The sequence below is a fragment of the Egretta garzetta genome, unplaced genomic scaffold (assembly GCF_000687185.1).
Source record: "Egretta garzetta isolate BGI_Z169 unplaced genomic scaffold, ASM68718v1 scaffold299, whole genome shotgun sequence".
NCBI lineage: Eukaryota > Metazoa > Chordata > Aves > Pelecaniformes > Ardeidae > Egretta > Egretta garzetta.
In genome coordinates this window covers 2077933-2093872 of record NW_009260696.1, presented here as the reverse complement: position 1 = coordinate 2093872, position 15940 = coordinate 2077933, and the positions used below count along the sequence as shown (strand labels likewise).

The 15940-nt window shown below is 39.3% G+C and overlaps 1 protein-coding gene across 1 annotated transcript; it reads right to left on the bottom strand.

The window, feature by feature from the left end:
- Positions 1 to 636: 636 nt before the first annotated feature.
- Positions 637 to 15925, bottom strand: ARPC1A (actin related protein 2/3 complex subunit 1A). The gene is made up of 9 exons (XM_009645913.2): positions 12876 to 15925; positions 12197 to 12301; positions 9693 to 9915; positions 7885 to 7992; positions 4261 to 4473; positions 3082 to 3157; positions 2690 to 2883; positions 1879 to 1969; positions 637 to 989 (listed from the first exon to the last, which is right to left on the bottom strand). The coding sequence occupies exons 1-9, from the start codon at positions 12937 to 12939 to the stop codon at positions 951 to 953; spliced, it is 1113 nt and encodes a 370-aa protein (XP_009644208.1). The 5' UTR covers positions 12940 to 15925; the 3' UTR covers positions 637 to 950.
- Between the last annotated feature and the right edge of the window lie 15 nt (positions 15926 to 15940).

Genomic DNA, 15940 nt, shown 5'->3' with positions numbered 1-15940 from the left:
TTTTAAACACAGGATTTTACAGGCCGAGCACTCGGCTCTAACATGACATGCAGGCCTGCGTAGCTTCATGGGCTTGCAAAGTGATTTGCTTTTAATTTGTCCTCCTAAGATCTGGCTCAGCAGATTTTTGCCTCATTTTCCACATGCAGCTATCCACCCCGTATCCCAGGCACTCCACTGTGAGGAGTCTTTGTACAAATCCTAAAAGGTAACTACAAATAATTCCGATCATTTGCCTTTGGAAAACTATGACCCACTAAACGGATAGTAAAAAAGACATTCAGGTTAATTTGCTATCACTACCAGATTAGATGCCAGGCAGACAGAATTAAGATTAATAGGACAAAACCATTCATCCTCCAAAATCATCACCTGAAGGGAACAATTTCCCTGAAAGAAGCCCAGCTGGATCTTCACATCCAGATCATCAGAACTCCAGGTCTTCATCTGTCAACTTTAAGAAACTTGCAGTTAAGGTGAACTTTTCCTGTTTTAAGGCCATAAAATATCAGTGCAGGATTTTTCTGCTCTCTCTCTCTCAGAGTTAATTCCCTTAATATCCCTTTTGTAATCACTATTAACAAGCACCAAAACAAGGAATCAGTTTTTCTTTTTTTTATTATTATTATTTCTAGCAGACAATTTACATAAAATTCCCCTTTTAAGTTAGTGATTCATAACTTCCTGCAATAAACTACTTAAGGAGCAGCTTTGGTAAAGAATGGAATGAAACAACCAACCAAAAAAAAAAAAAAAAAAAAAAGAACAATCACAGCTGATTTTGAAACCAACACAATTCACCAAATTTAGATTCAAAAGAAAATCTGCCAAGCTGTATTTTGTCAGTGTTTCCAAATATTCCACCTTCCTCCTCCCTTTTCAGGTTTGTGCAGATGCGGGAGCTGCGTTCTGTCAAGCAGTTTGTCCTGCTAGATCACGGAAATCCATCTTTACATGATTCGTAGACCTTGAATAGAGGACTCTAGGGTCTTGAAAGAGAGAAAATCTTAATCACAATCTGCTACAGTATCCTGTGTTAAATAATTCAGTGTAGATGCCGACGCTAAGAAAATTGAGTAAAAACCCTGAATACTTGAGATTAGACTCATATTCAAGAGCCAGAGATGACTACAGTCATGCATGTCAGACTCAGACATATGTAGACCAATGATTACACTCCCTTCCCCTGAAACTGCGTTAAAGCAGCTTATACATCACCTCGATTTCCTATTCGGCTCCTGTCCCCACCAGAGCTTTCTGGCCTTACAGAATACAGACAAACCATTCTTTTCTTAAAAGGCAGAGCACAGCTCTCAGCAGCTCGGGGAGGCCAGCAGAGACCTCTGTTGGCCAGTCCTCAGCAAAGCAAGCACTTGCACTATTAAATCCTTCTAGGGCTTTCAATACAGCGCTTACTGCATTTTCTAACTGTTTGAGGTAACTTGTTACTACTTTGATAAGTTAATTGTGAGAGGGCAAGACCACATTCTGCAGAAGGACAGTGAGGAGAGTCCTAAGAGATGGGAGCAAGAAGAGGCAGCGGGCCGTGTCGTACCAATGATCGTTCCAGCCTGATTGTGGCTGAGGTAGAGGTTGGAAAAGAAAAAAAATAGCAAGATTCCTACAGGGAAATTAGCGATTCCATTAAAAAATTAAGTCTGGATTAGCACCACCTGCTAAGTAAAGTATATCTGCATTTTTGTTGAGGCTTGGATCCGTCTTCCTTACGGAGTTCACTAATGGTCTTGAATATTCCAGTCTGGATTTCCTACTGCTAAGAAAACCTGCGTTAGGGCTGAGCCCCAGAAGTGGATGCAAGACATCAAAAAAACCCCACCACGGCACCCAGTTCACATAAGCATGGGAGCAAAAGCATACCTTGAAATCCCAGATGGTCATTGCTCCGTCAATGCCGGTGGTGCAGAATTTACGACAATCTCGTTTGTCTATCTCATAAATAGACACTTGGCTGAAAACAGAGAGCGATAGCTGTAACACAGACACCCATTCCAGAGAGCCAAATAGGTAGGGAATTTGGGCTGAATTCAACTACTACTCTCTCAAAGGGAGACAGGAGTATAGCAGAGCTTCTGCTAGATTTTCGGTACAATGCTTCAGAAAAATAAGCAAAGAAAAAGGATGCTGAAAGCAGTTTTATCGCTTGGTGACTGTAGCCTAAACATTTTCCTTGAATAAAGACAAATTGCTTCAGAAACGTCAGCATCCTCCGGGCTCACGCACTTTTTTTAAATGCAAGGATATTTTACTTGATTAACCTGAACCAATCCTTTTGGTGAATAAATACGCATGGAAATAACATCTGAAACAGGAAGCTGGTATGCTTCCCGTTTCAGGTGAATTTTGCTGACTAGGTTTTGCACAGTGCTACCAACCTCTTGCGACCTATCTACATATTTGATAAGATAAACCATGTTCAAGTTTCAGAACACCTGAAACATGAGCAAACAGCAGTAGCATGCATGCCATGTTAATGATTAACTTTACCAGCTTCCATGTCAGTCCCAGAAATAAACAGCTATTAGTGAAAGACTAAAATGAAGATGGGATACCAGCTAAACCCATCTGGTACAGCCAAGTTTGAGCTCTCATAGGTTTGCAGTACATCCTGGGAAACCAAAGCGATGTGGAGAGCATTCCCTCCCCTTGTACTGGCAGCCAAGACACTCACGTTATACTGTTTTGGTGCAGTGTCTCCAGGGTAGTGTTACGATCTTCTGTAGTGGCTCTTTTATCCATGTTTCGGAAGCGTTCCATAGCAGAAATATTGCGCTGGATGCTCTGTTTTGGAATGTCTAGTTTGGAAACAAAGGTCAACAAGCCACGGTCGTCACAGTTAAAGAGCATCGGGCAGCAGTCGTGGCCCTGCAACCAGAGATCATGAAAGCATGTCAAGCAACATAAACAACATAATCACCATTTTGTTCTTCAGCTACTGTTAATCGCAGAAACGTAAAGGGAAACTATGGAAGAGCTTGCTTATTACTAACTTTGAAACGTATGGTGTCTCTCCCTCCCCAAAACACTACAACACTCTACAAGGAGAAAATAATAGACACTTACAGCTGCCACCACACTGTTCTCAGAAACAAACGACACACTCAGGAGTGGGAGGAACTCTGTTTTCAGCTGCGAAACCCTGAACACAAGAACATTTGTTAGAGGACTTCACTGAAACCTCTCATCTTTGGCTCCAAAAAAAAATAGAGACTGTTCCCACACAAAGATTATTGGAAAAGAAGTCAGTGTAGCTCAGTTGTCCTCAGGTGACACCAGAAGGTTGTACTTTGTAAAAAAAGTTTTAACGTAATGAAAGTGTCCTGAAATATGTATAAAAAACATGAAGTATTCTAGGTGAAAGGATGAAGTTTTCTAGTATTGTGTGTAAACAGTGGCAAGAGTTTTAAAGGAATACCCCCAAAAAAGGTTCAAATTGATGAAGCTATTAATTTCATCTGCATATTAAAACCACTTGAAGTTTTAGAACTTGACATTATCTTTTCAGGAGGAAAAAGCCTGTGTGTTAAATTGAGTCAACTTTTGTGATTTTTTAACGAACCAGAAAAAAATTCTAGAACACTTTATACTTAATGATATCCCCAGCTGGGCAGACATCTGTAGCCATCAGAACCGTAATTCAAAATGAAGCACAGCAATGCCTGGATGATCCACCAGAGATCTCTGCTATCAAAATGTACAGGGAATCTCTTCCTTCTTGGTTAGCAAGCCATGGACACTGAAAAGTTATTCAGATCAAGATGAGGAGTAGAAGGAGGAATTGTTAATGAAGTATTTTGTTGGACTGGAAGATGTAAGTTGAAACCTTGCAGCAGCACTGTCCTTAAGGACAGTGTTTGGAATTAACACTTCGTGAAATGAATGACTTCTTTTCCAGATCCTGGTTGGGGACAGGGTCCATTTACAAGGAAATATTGTTTCCCCAACCACAAGAGTGGAATGTGGGGTTTTTTTCAAATGCTTTTTCAAATGTTTTTTTCCCTCCAAAGTAAATTGACTATACCCTCCCTGAAGAACGACTATAAGAAATTTAAATTATATAATCTAAAATTATAAGAATCTACCTTATTTATAGAGGTCTCTCGAAGAGACTCCTAGAATCTACAGCAAAACTGTCGAAACTGGAAACAGCAGTCGCAGCTCTCGTTGTTGCAAGTACAACATTCCACATACTGCTTCCTTCTATGTCAAACAGCTAATAACTAACAGAAAGAGCATACTTACATCATATTTTTTGAGGCATCGGCAACTGACACAGTACTATCATGACTGACCCAGGCTAGGCGGTTACCGCTGGCAGAAAAACTGACACTATGCACCCATCCACCACTTCCAGCACCCCCAAATTCTGACATCAGCTGCCCAAAAGGCATTTTGGAGCCCCATGGTGTACTGGCTGGTTTTTCATCCACTTCCTTAATGTAAGCAGAAAACACCCTGTAAATAAAAGATTTCAACATGAACAAAGACAGAAAATTCATTTCACTCTGGAAGCAAATAGAAGCATTCTAATTCTACCAAAATAAAATACTATGGTATCTTTAAACAACAAGCCACTAGTAGCTGGGAAGCGTCAGTATATAGAGAGAAAGCAATAGTACAAAGGGTGTAATGCATGTAGGTTTCTCATAAACGCCATTCTTTCATCTCTCTCCTTTCTTTCCAGAAGGTGGCACAAAAACATACATTGTCTTTGCATTTTGCACTGTGCTAAGATTTCCCTTTCATCCTTTTGTGGTGCTAATAACTCTCAGAGTCAATTCTTCAGTTAGAGAGAAACCACGAATTGCACAGTATAATTAGAAGCCAATACAAACACCTACAAAATTACTCACTTTTTAAGAACATTCACTTTTTAGCAGGATATCAAAGAAAGAAAAATGATGTTGAAATGTCAGCAAAGGGGCTCTGAGCCACCTTATTCTGGCTCATTACTGAAAGAATGCCTTGAAAACCTGAAATACCACACTGTTTTTATAGTTTTCTTCCCAGCACTACAATTTTCAAGATATATTTAAATAGAAAGCCTCCCCCTTTCATCAAATTCCTTCTGCATGATTCAGACATGCCACAATATGGTGTTCTTGACTGTTACCATGGAAGTTACTGGGACGTCACAAACATAGGATTAGAGTCCACTGAACAGGAGGAGCAAGTGAGTTACGCCACACTACTACCAGAGAAACATTTCAGTATAAATGAAAAGCCGTGATCAAATATTCATGGCTGCAGTCAAAAAAAGAATTATCTTACAGTGAGTTTAAGGAAACGTTACTCCTTCCCCCCCCGTTTTTTCAATCTTTTACATGTGTGGGTATGCACTTCAAAAGGTACCTATATTCGGCTTATTCAAATAAAGCTGATCATTTGGAACAAGAAGGGTTTAACTGTGGCTATATTAGGTACAGATTTTCAGAGAATTAAGTATGAATTTATACTCAGCTCTATCAGTTTAAATATAATCTAATGATAATCCTTCAACAAACTTAATTTTATAGAGACATTTAAAAGGACAGTTCTCTTAATGTATGGAAATAGGACAAGATGTTTAAAGCAACAGCCTTTGACACAAGGCAGAAAAATCATTCCTAAGTAGTGAAAGACCTTGAAGATAACTGTTAGTTAAAAAAAAAAAAAAAAAAAAAGTCTTTTCCCTTACTAAAGTCTCTTTTAAAAGCAGAATAATTTCAGCTTGAAGGCCCCAGCCTTCAAAGAACATTGGGAAATTACTTTCATTCCCACAGAAACATTGTTCCAGCAAGAATATAAAATTCACACCTATGCGGTGCTGTTAGCTATATGTATCTCTCTCTCTCTCTCTTCCTGAAGACAAACGTAAGAGGAGCTCATCCAGGCCAGCCACCAAAAAACCTCCTCTGAATACCTATCAGCTTGGAGCATCTTCTGCCCTCCATTCTTTTTCCAAAATGTCTCTCACTTAGCTACTTATTAGTTGGCAGTGGCTCTGGCAGATCCATTTCATAATTTTCTTCAGAACCACCTATCAGAACAGATGCATACTTCAGGCCCAGATATCTTTATTATCTTTAATATGTAACTGAACATTCCCTAGAACCAGAAATCTCGAGATCTGTATTCATCATTTACCAAAGAGAACATTCTTTCATGGTTTTGGGAAAGAAATAGAAACATAAACCCAGTACCAGTCTCCACTACTTTTCCTTTCTTTAATGTTTCTATATGGAGATATCCATGATAAAAGCAGCAAAATTATTAAATGATTCATCCAATGTTAAGGAAGAACAGAAAGTTTCCCAAATGTTTTAAACTAAAATCTGTTGGGTTTGGATTTTTTTGTTTTGGTGTTTTGTTTTGTTTTCCAAATATAGCCCATTTTCAGAGACAGAAGATGAGGGATACAATGAGTTTTCTGATGGGAAACAAAAGACTAAGCAAGTCTTCTAGAGAATGCTCCTAGGAAACTGAGCCACACCTTCACTTTCTTATAAAAAAAAAAAAAACAAACCAAAAACAAAAATCACATTGAACAGAAAATGATGCAGATCTAACTTCTCAACCAAAACAGGGAAGAGGAAATAATCAGGGGTGCAATGTACATAACAAGCACTGAACAAAGCCTGGAGACAAAAGAGCTCAAGTCCAAAGTAACAGATATACGCATATATCAGCCGACCTAATGTCAAAGTCCTGAGATGCTTTATGGACACACAGGAAAAAATTTCCATATGTGAAAAGCAGCTGCTTCTGGAAGATGAATGAGTATTTTTTACATCACATTTTTTATGAAAGGAAGTGAACATGTGTAGTTTATCTAATTAAAACTGAAGGTAAGGCAGGAAAGGGAGACAACTCTCCTTCCCAGCTCCCATTTAACATCTCTCCTTACATAAAAAGGTATCAAAGGATAGAATTTAGATGCATGGGTTTCATTCTGAAATAAGGAATGTCATAGTCGGTACCACCTCCCCCTCCCACTCCTTCTTAGTCATTTTTAGTACACATTTTGAAGCTTAAAAATTGCCCTATTACATAAAGAATTTAAGAAAAGAAGCTTTCATTATTATTCAAGGTACAGGTGATTAAGTAAAATATGAATTAAAGTCAACCACTCTGCAGACAGCTCCCTGTGCAGACTTCATTGCAGTGACCCCAATCACTCAGCACAGAGCAACTTGCAGGACCCATCCCTCACAGTGTAATTTCACAATCAGTTTGAAAGACTATGCCATCCATCTCACATGCTCATCTGTTGCTAATCTGTTTTTATCAGCCCTTTTTTTTTTTTTTTTTAAATGCTCTTCAGAAATGTGGTTTGTTGTACTGACTTTCAGGTGGACCAATTCCTAGACCCTACTCATCACAGGGCTGCGAGAACATCAAGGCAAGCGCAGGCGAAAGGGAGAGAACAAGTGACTCAGGGAAGAAAAAGATGAGCCAGCGCCTTTGGAAGTGCCAAGTTACTCTGAATTTTGGAACTGCACCATTAGGATATTGCTTTTTAAACTCTAACTAGCAGTGTTGGTGTTCAACAAGATAGCACCCGCTAGTCTAATTTCAGCCTAACAACCAGATCTCAGCACTCAGTGCACGCATAGTAGTACTAATTCTGTGTACTGCTAGTAAAGAAACCCACCAGTTCATTAAATTCAGGCTTCTCCCTCAACAGAGAAACATTAGTAGTCCAAAGTCTGCCTGCAGCAGCATCAAAGCCAAGGTCTCTTGAGCGGGATATTTTATTTCAGTAACAACAGTATGCAATGAACCATCTTCTATTCTGAGGGCAAATGCATGATCAGCATGCTCATGCTACTGACTAACTTGAACCAGTAATCCAAACTGATTTACAGAGGCTTTGTTTCCTCTCACCTGCACTTGAAGTCACAGGATCCAGCAGCCAGCAAAACATTGTTGGGGTGCCAGTCCAGGCTAAGGACAGTGGAACGAATGGGCTTTTTAATGTGCTTGCTCACCCACCTAAATGAAAAGAAAGATAAAATAGATATGAAAATATTTTACTGGACTCCCCCAAACCCATCAAATACTCCTGAAAAAGATCACCGCTTGCCAATGACTAAACACATCAGTTTTGCAATAAAACTCACATTCTGCCCAAATCTTTCATATTGCCTTGTATAGTCTGTGAACTTTATATGGTTGTCTTAATCAACATTTTAAAGATTATGAACAAATTCATGTTAAATATATACCTCTTCCTCTCCTGAACCCTATCCCCCTTCTAACTGATTTTTATAATGCATCAGACTGAACTCCTTAATGTGAATTTTGCACGGTAATTGCCTGGTCCCTTATATCCTATAAACAAGAGCTCAGCTTTGACAGTGGTATTGAGGTAAGGAGCATTATTTTCTCAGATCACTAAGTACACTTCCTCTCCAGCTCCTTCCAATGAGTTTTACAGTCATCTCTCTTACCTATTGACTTTTCTACTGTTTAATAAGACAGTAACTATAAACCACAAGTAAATGAGTGAACTGACAATTATATGACTAGTGTACGCATCTCAATAATTTGAAGTACAGTGAAAAGTGGTCCTGATGTTGAATGCATCAATATTAGCCTAAATATGTCTCAGCAGATTTGGTTTGTTTTGACTAATTACAAAATAGTAATGAAATCTGTTATTCACTTGATGGCCTTTGGGATGATGGTGGTTTTTCTTTGAATTTACTTCCATCAGGCACAAGCAGTTTTAAGGATCACATTAAATTATTTGTCTTCAACATATGGGGTTTTGATTCTTCTGCAGACAAGTGAGGCAGAGAAAATGTTAAGAACGGAATATGCTGGAAAGCATAAAAGTCCAAAACAATCTTTAAACTGTATTTTACAGATGGTATCATTGTTTACTATCTCCACATGGAAGACTGCACACAGAACGGCAGGCACAGACACCTGTGGTTTTATGCATGTTTAGGCAACCCAAAGTAATAGATACTCAACATAACCGATTTCACCTACAGACGATATGGTAAATGTAGCTCCAACACATACAGCTACAAATGTAGATCCATTAAAGACCAGAAGCACTAAATTTAGATGCCAAAGAGGAAAAAAAAAAAATAATGGTGGAAATATTTGTGACAGTCCTGTCTGAAATCTAGAACTGTGACAAGAATATATGACAGAATACAGAACAGGTAGATGACAAGCTTGAACATCTTCTAATAGACCACCCTGGAGGTAAGTGACAGACTTGAATTCTTGAATGCCAAGAAACAGCCCAAAATAACCTATATGGAAGAAAGACTCAAGTCAAGGTTTCTTCATTCACTCTGGAAGGAGGTGCGGGGAGGAAACATTTCTCTTTTTTCAACCACACGGTTGTGGTAAAGCAATTTTTACTCTGCAGACATTCTTGCACTTCTAGAAAAGCAACATATGTTTACGCAGTCAACCGGAACACATCCACGCCAACACGTGGCTAAGTCCAAGGCCTTTAGGTGCTACACCACAGTAAAGAAGGAAAAGAGGGAACCTTTCCCTTAAGATGTAAAAAGTCCATGAAAGAACTGATGAGGCCTATCCCTCTACATTTCCTGAAGATTCTAGGAATTAGGAAACTAGTAACGTAGCTACCACCATTAAAGTCCAGGCTTTAGCTTTCCTGTGCAGACCTTAGGGATATAAATGGAAATTAAGCTCAAACATCTCACCAGTCATTTTCAGATTCAAAGTAGCACACAGATATAAGTCGAGCTCCACTGCCCACAGCAAATTTATTCTCCAAGGGAGACCATTTCACAAAGGTGGCTGCGCGATTAATTCTCAGGATCACAAGGGTTGGTTTCCACACGCCGTCCTTCTGACTCCAGACATAGGCATTACGGTCTGCACCGCAAGTTACAATGCGATCGCTTTTGGGAGCCCAGTCAATACCTGCAATTTAGAGTTCACATTAATAAACTTTTCCCTTTATACCGTTTGCTTTACAATAAGCCAAAACAGAGACAATCTCACTGCCTGCTACTACAAAGGCAGTTATTACTGTTATGTTAGCATTCCCCTTCTTCACTTATTCTCCAGGCACCATTTTAAACTGTTAGGGATATCAGTTTCTCCCACGAGCTTTCATCAAAATTGCAGATCCCAAATTTCCTGATTCCACAGAGACCGTGCCCACTAAGGAAGCCCGCTCTGCTGGCTGGCCAACAGGCGGAGCTCTGCAGAGCGGCTAAGGCCTGTTCGCCAGCACCCTTCAAACCACCGACTTCTGCAAGAGACCCATTTCGACAGCTGAAACCCAGCAATTCTAAAACTATGCACAAACCCCTAACATAGCTGCCTGCTTGCTGCCAGGCCACAGTCATGACCTAAAAGTTTAGATAGAAGGGGTTTTTTTTGGTTAGAAGTTATCAATCTTTATGTACTGATACAATCCTGACATTTTTTCCATGCCTATTTAAGCTGTGCCATGAGAAAGAAATGTTTACTAAGCAAAAATAGCAAATTCAAATAAAACAAAGCCTTTGATAAGCCTGCCATTGCTTCTTTCCCCTTGTATGCAATGAAGGGTGTTCTCCCAACAGGAAAGTCTTACGGCAACATTATTTTTCATAATTTCTTTAGCATCCTTCTCTGAGATGCAGAGTGCAATCCTGAACTCTCCTGCCACAAAATTGTATTTCAGTGGTTTTCCATAACTGTGTTCAGTATTAAAAGCATTCCTTAAGCATTCAAACTGAAAAAAAGGATAAAAGATATGGAAAGGATTTGTGCTCATTTTACCGTATTATTCATATATGGTCTACTTCAAAATAGGCTTATGCTTAAAAAGTTCAATTTTGAAGAGGTAGGTAGTCTGAAACCATAGCTACGTGAGTTAATCTAGCACTGCTTTTGAAAGGTCATCCATCCTGCCTCTCTTCTCTTTTCCACCACCACCCTTGCACCAGCAACTGGTGTTCTTCTGACCCACGGCAAGTTCAGCTTTTTAGCTTAGCAGAAAACTAAGCCAGGAAAACGAGTGAGTAACCCTCTTCCTGATTTTAGTGAACAGCAGCAGCTCACCACAAATCTCTGAATCAAGACACAGAAGGCAAGACAAGGGACCTTGTCCCTTGTGACCAGAAGCTGGAGTGGCAGCAGTTGAATCACTCCTGTCAGAAGCAACAAGCGGTTTGATCAGTCTATCTCCTGTGTCTAACCACAGTTTAAGTCTACTCTTTACGACAACCGCAGCATTTAGAATTCCAAAGGTATACGCTGTGCAGGAAAGCAGAGAGCGCTCTTTTCCCAAGTCATGAATATTTGGCTTCTAACACTAACAGGTACAAGTACAATGCAGAGAAATGTCTTTGGGGAACAGCATGTCATTTGTAAATTCAGCCCAAGTGGCCCTTCACAAAAGAGCACGTACAGTTGTGCTCTTTGACAGCACAAATCAGATAAATCGAATAAAGTTCCTGCAAAACGCTGTTGGGCAGATAGTTCTGCCCATTAGTGAGTTGGGAACAGAATAAAGGATATTGCTGTTTTGAGCAAGTGCTTGTATTAATTACTTCCATTTCCTTAGAGAATAAAGCCCATATAAAAATATCACCACGAAAAAAAAGCAGTAATATAAGAGACTACTGCAGGACGATCACATTTTAAAAATAACACCTTATGACTCATCATGGCAGCTCTTCTTACGTTTTCATTGTGGAGCTACAGATACTCTAGGCCTGCAGTAAAATGTGCTCACTGACGGTCTGTCATAAATCCAGGACTGACCACTTCAAGTGTTTATACAGTCCCTAAAAAAGGCTATTTATTGCTGTCGGAAACCACAACCCAACGCAACAGTTGTATACTTGATGGGGTTTTAATACTAGCATTTGAAAGGGAGCAGCATGTATCACCAGGAAAGGTTGACACACAACCAGATTACTTCAGAAGACTGAAAATTTATTCTCATTATGGATGAAAAATAAGCAACAGATAAGAAAGAATGGCTCAGTTACTCTACCAAAATGTCTGGAAATGAAATAGGGCTTTTCCTGCTAACATTCATTGCATGCAGTCCAGAAAAATGCTGCAAAGCTCTCTGTAAGTGGGAATGCCAACTTATAAAAAGATGTACTTACTCAACACTTGCAGATTTCCTGTTCAGATTCTCAACTGGGGAAAACAGGGGGCGGACAAACTTAATGTCTGGCACAGCACAATATTCTCTTACCTGTAATGTGTCCATTGTGTTCCTTTAGCTCATGAGCCTTTACCCACTGGTTCCCGCTCTTCTTGTAGATGTGGACTTCATGATTATTAGGACTAATGGCAATCTCTTGAAGAAGAAATAAAACGATCCAATAGTAGAGAAGGCTTTTTAATACTGAACGCTTTACTCGGAAAGACTTTCTGATCTAAAAGCTGTATTCTCAAATTTCAGAGCATTACTTGGGCTTTGTAAACAAAGGGCCAACATCCCTGGGTAATCTCAAATAATTATGGTCATAATATGGTCATGAGTATACTGCACAGAAAGACAATATATTTGGAACACGACAATCCACGTTCTAGTAGAAAACCAGGCTATTAAAAGAAAGGGCTCATTTGGGGTATGGAAATAGAGGGTCACAGAGGGTCACTCTCACAAGGCGCAGACCAAGAGGCAAAGCTTTCTGGAACACTCCTAAGACTAGATCTGCTCATACGCCAGAGTTCCAGCAACAGGTTTAGAAAAGTTCAGATTTAGAAGACACGTGCTGTTTGGGTCATAAGTGGAACATTTAACATGTAGTACTATGAATTTGACCATACATTCCCTAAACGTGATCCAGAACATTGCAAGATCACAAACTGACAGCAAAGAGAAAATAGCAATTGAAAAAATTTAAAAATTAAAACATATTACTTACGAGTACGGTCTCTGTTCCATGCATGGCAGGTGATTGGCTCTAGTAAAAACTGATGTAGAGACATTCCGAGTTAAAGATATTCCTATGTTGTAAAAATTGAAAAAGCTGAAAAGTGTAAAATTGAAAACAAGACACTTCAAAATTAGATAATTATCTAAACAAAATGAGCCTTCAACATTTACCAAGGTTGTTTCAGTCCAGTATTACCATTTACTTACAGGAGATCACAACTTACTCAGTAAGACCGCTAAAGAGCTGCCTTTGCCATATGCCCTGATATCTTCAGTAGGCCGATGAATTTTAACTGTCCTGCTTACTACAACTAATTGCAACTGCCCTAAAAGCCATACACGCTTGCTTCTTAGCGTATCCTCACAGACGAGAGAGCAGGTTCTTAGGAAATCTAAAAAACCTAATAGTTTTACCATGGAAATAGAATACTTAAAAAAAAAAAAAAAAAAAAAAATTGCAGGGACCGATCCCAGTGAACTGATTCAAAATCCTGACATGTAGGAACGCTCACAGGCAGCACTACAGTAAAATATTTTTCTTTTTTTTTTTAATATATCAGTAGGTTAAATTGGTGTGTCCAGAACACTGATATGTAACAGTAATCTGTGGATTTATTATATGATAAAGCCATTTACATGTATCCTAGGGAAAAATTATTACGATTAGTAATTAACTAATTACTAATTTTTTCAAATTAATTCTAGCACTAAACTGTTTTATAGTTAGGCTTTTGCCCCCATGAGATTCAAACACTAAAAGAACAAGCTGAATCATTCTAGTTCGTATGTATTTTAATTTGTTTAAAAAAAAAAAGCTAGATAGCTTTTTAACTTATGACTGCTACAAGAGACAGTGCTGAACATCTGCAATGGGAAGCATGCTGACCAGCAATTACAAAGTTTTTTAAAATACATATCGTGTTGTATGTCCTGTATCGATCAAGGGCAGCATAAATGGATGGAAGATAACATCGTAAAAACTCACAGTCACCTGTAGTAATTAAGATCTGCATAGTTTGATACATACCACTTGGATTTGTCAATTCCTTCCATACATTCCACTAATTTTCATAGCAATTTATCCTTGGCGGATGAATCAAAGTCTTTTTACCCCTACATATACATCTAAAAAGAAATACCTCTGTGATGTCATTCCAAGACATCCACACCCATTATAGCCTGAAATTACAACATACCCAAGTATGGCCATGTTAGCAGAGGGTGGAGGCTGCAGGAGAAGGTAGGAATTTGGAAGCAAACAGGAAATGAATGGCAGTCCAACAGAAACTCGGGAGTGAATGAAAGATGAGTACGCTCTTACGGAGCTTAGCAATTACTATCACACCACTCATTTAACAAATATGTTGACAGTGCTGAATCTTGGAGCAGAGACGATAGGGTACTTCACCAATGCAAATCACTGGAGAGACTTTTTCTTTTCTCTCTTTTTTTTTTTTTTTTTTTAAGAAATCAAGCGCTGCTATTTTAAAGAAATACAACTTACAGTTACATTTCAAATGTACTTCAAATATAACTTTTAACTATATGAGCTTTAAGTCCAGTTTATAATTTCAACGAGCATGACTGCTATGGTTCTTCTCATAATCATACCCTACCAGTCAAACGAAGCTATTAAATATACCTAGTCTTAAGCAAAATAATTAAGTAATTTTTGCTAACGTGAAAATGTTGACATAATCCGAGTTACCTTTGACCTCGGACAGCCATGATTTGTGATTCCATGTGTTAACATAAGCAAAACACAACTGCAAATTGCTTTTTCCACGATCTTGCTTTAGTACATGCCAACATTCAGTAGCACTACATTTCCATATACAGGAAAAGTTGAGGAGCTGTTCTACCAACAAGGAATGCTCAGCCTTTTCTACACTTTCCGAAAGAAAATGTAAAAATATCCAATCTCCCCTCCCCAAGGAACACAGCTATTTTGAAACACTTTCTGGTACAATCCTGGTATGTTCTCCACTGATTGGCGTTACATATAAATGATATGGTCCCATCCTAACTTCTAATTCAGAGATTTTTACTAACCTATATGCTGTTCCCAAAGACAGCCTCGACAAGCAATATGATCCATCTCTTCTGTTGATAGAGTTTCTTGAGCACCATAACTTGTAGCAAGTGACTGTTTTCCATTTTGGTTTGGTAACAAACTCATAAAAACCAACAGTGATGATAACCTCAAAAAGCACTGCTATTTCTGTCATCTGATAGTTGCAGTGCTATTTTCTTTGGGAAGATAAATCTTAATGAAATCTTCCAGTTACATTTATTCCTTACCAATACACAGACAAAATTAAACTCACATTTCACTACAGAAAATGCAACTGGCTCTATGATTCTTGATATAATTCATATGTAGTAAATCTCTCAATGCCTTCCTGGCAGCCAACCTCAGAATCTCACACAGGGAAGGCACTGTTATGATAACTTTGTTAGCCAAGCACTTAACACAGCTATCCCTGATCTTTTTTTCAAATGCAAAGTAACCGCCCTGGAGTTTCAATAAAATTTGAAAAAAAAGAGGGGGAGAAAAAAAAAAAAAGGAAATCTTGCACCTTTGTGCAGCAGGAGTTCTTTCAGTATGAAAAGGGCAAGGTTGGGAAGCACAGGGCTCAGCTGTTGCCATCTCTCAATGGGGTGAGAAATATGTTGATGTGGGTCCATCCCTGGACAAGCAGCTAGCAAGGATGCAGACTCACAAGTGGAGATGGCATGTGTGCGTGTGCCTATGTGAGAGAGAAAGGGATCTTTTGAATCCTTGCCTATTTTCAGAGCACCTACATCACTTTCAAACACCTGGAAGAGAAGCGCCTATAATTACGGACTGCCTCCTACTACTGTCATTCCCTTCCAAGGCGCTCCGCGCAGCTTTCCCAAGAGGGTGACTCCTCACAGGCAAGCCGACTGACACAGGACACCATTAGCATTATAAAGCCGACCGGTTTGGGATGGATTGCGGGCTGCGGCCCTGCCCCGCGCCGATAACACAGGTGCACAGCGCTAACGCGGAGGCCACGGCGGGGCAGGGGC

Coding starts and splice junctions, on each gene's coding strand:
- ARPC1A (XM_009645913.2), bottom strand. CDS start 12,939: ATGTCTCTACATCAGTTTTTACTAGAGCCAATCACCTGCCATGCATGG. Junction 4,474..7,884: donor TCCTGTGACTTCAAGTGCAG/GTGAGAGGAAAC, acceptor TTTTATTTACAG/GGTGTTTTCTGCTTACATTA. Junction 2,884..3,081: donor AGAACAGTGTGGTGGCAGCT/GTAAGTGTCTAT, acceptor CTCTGGTTGCAG/GGCCACGACTGCTGCCCGAT.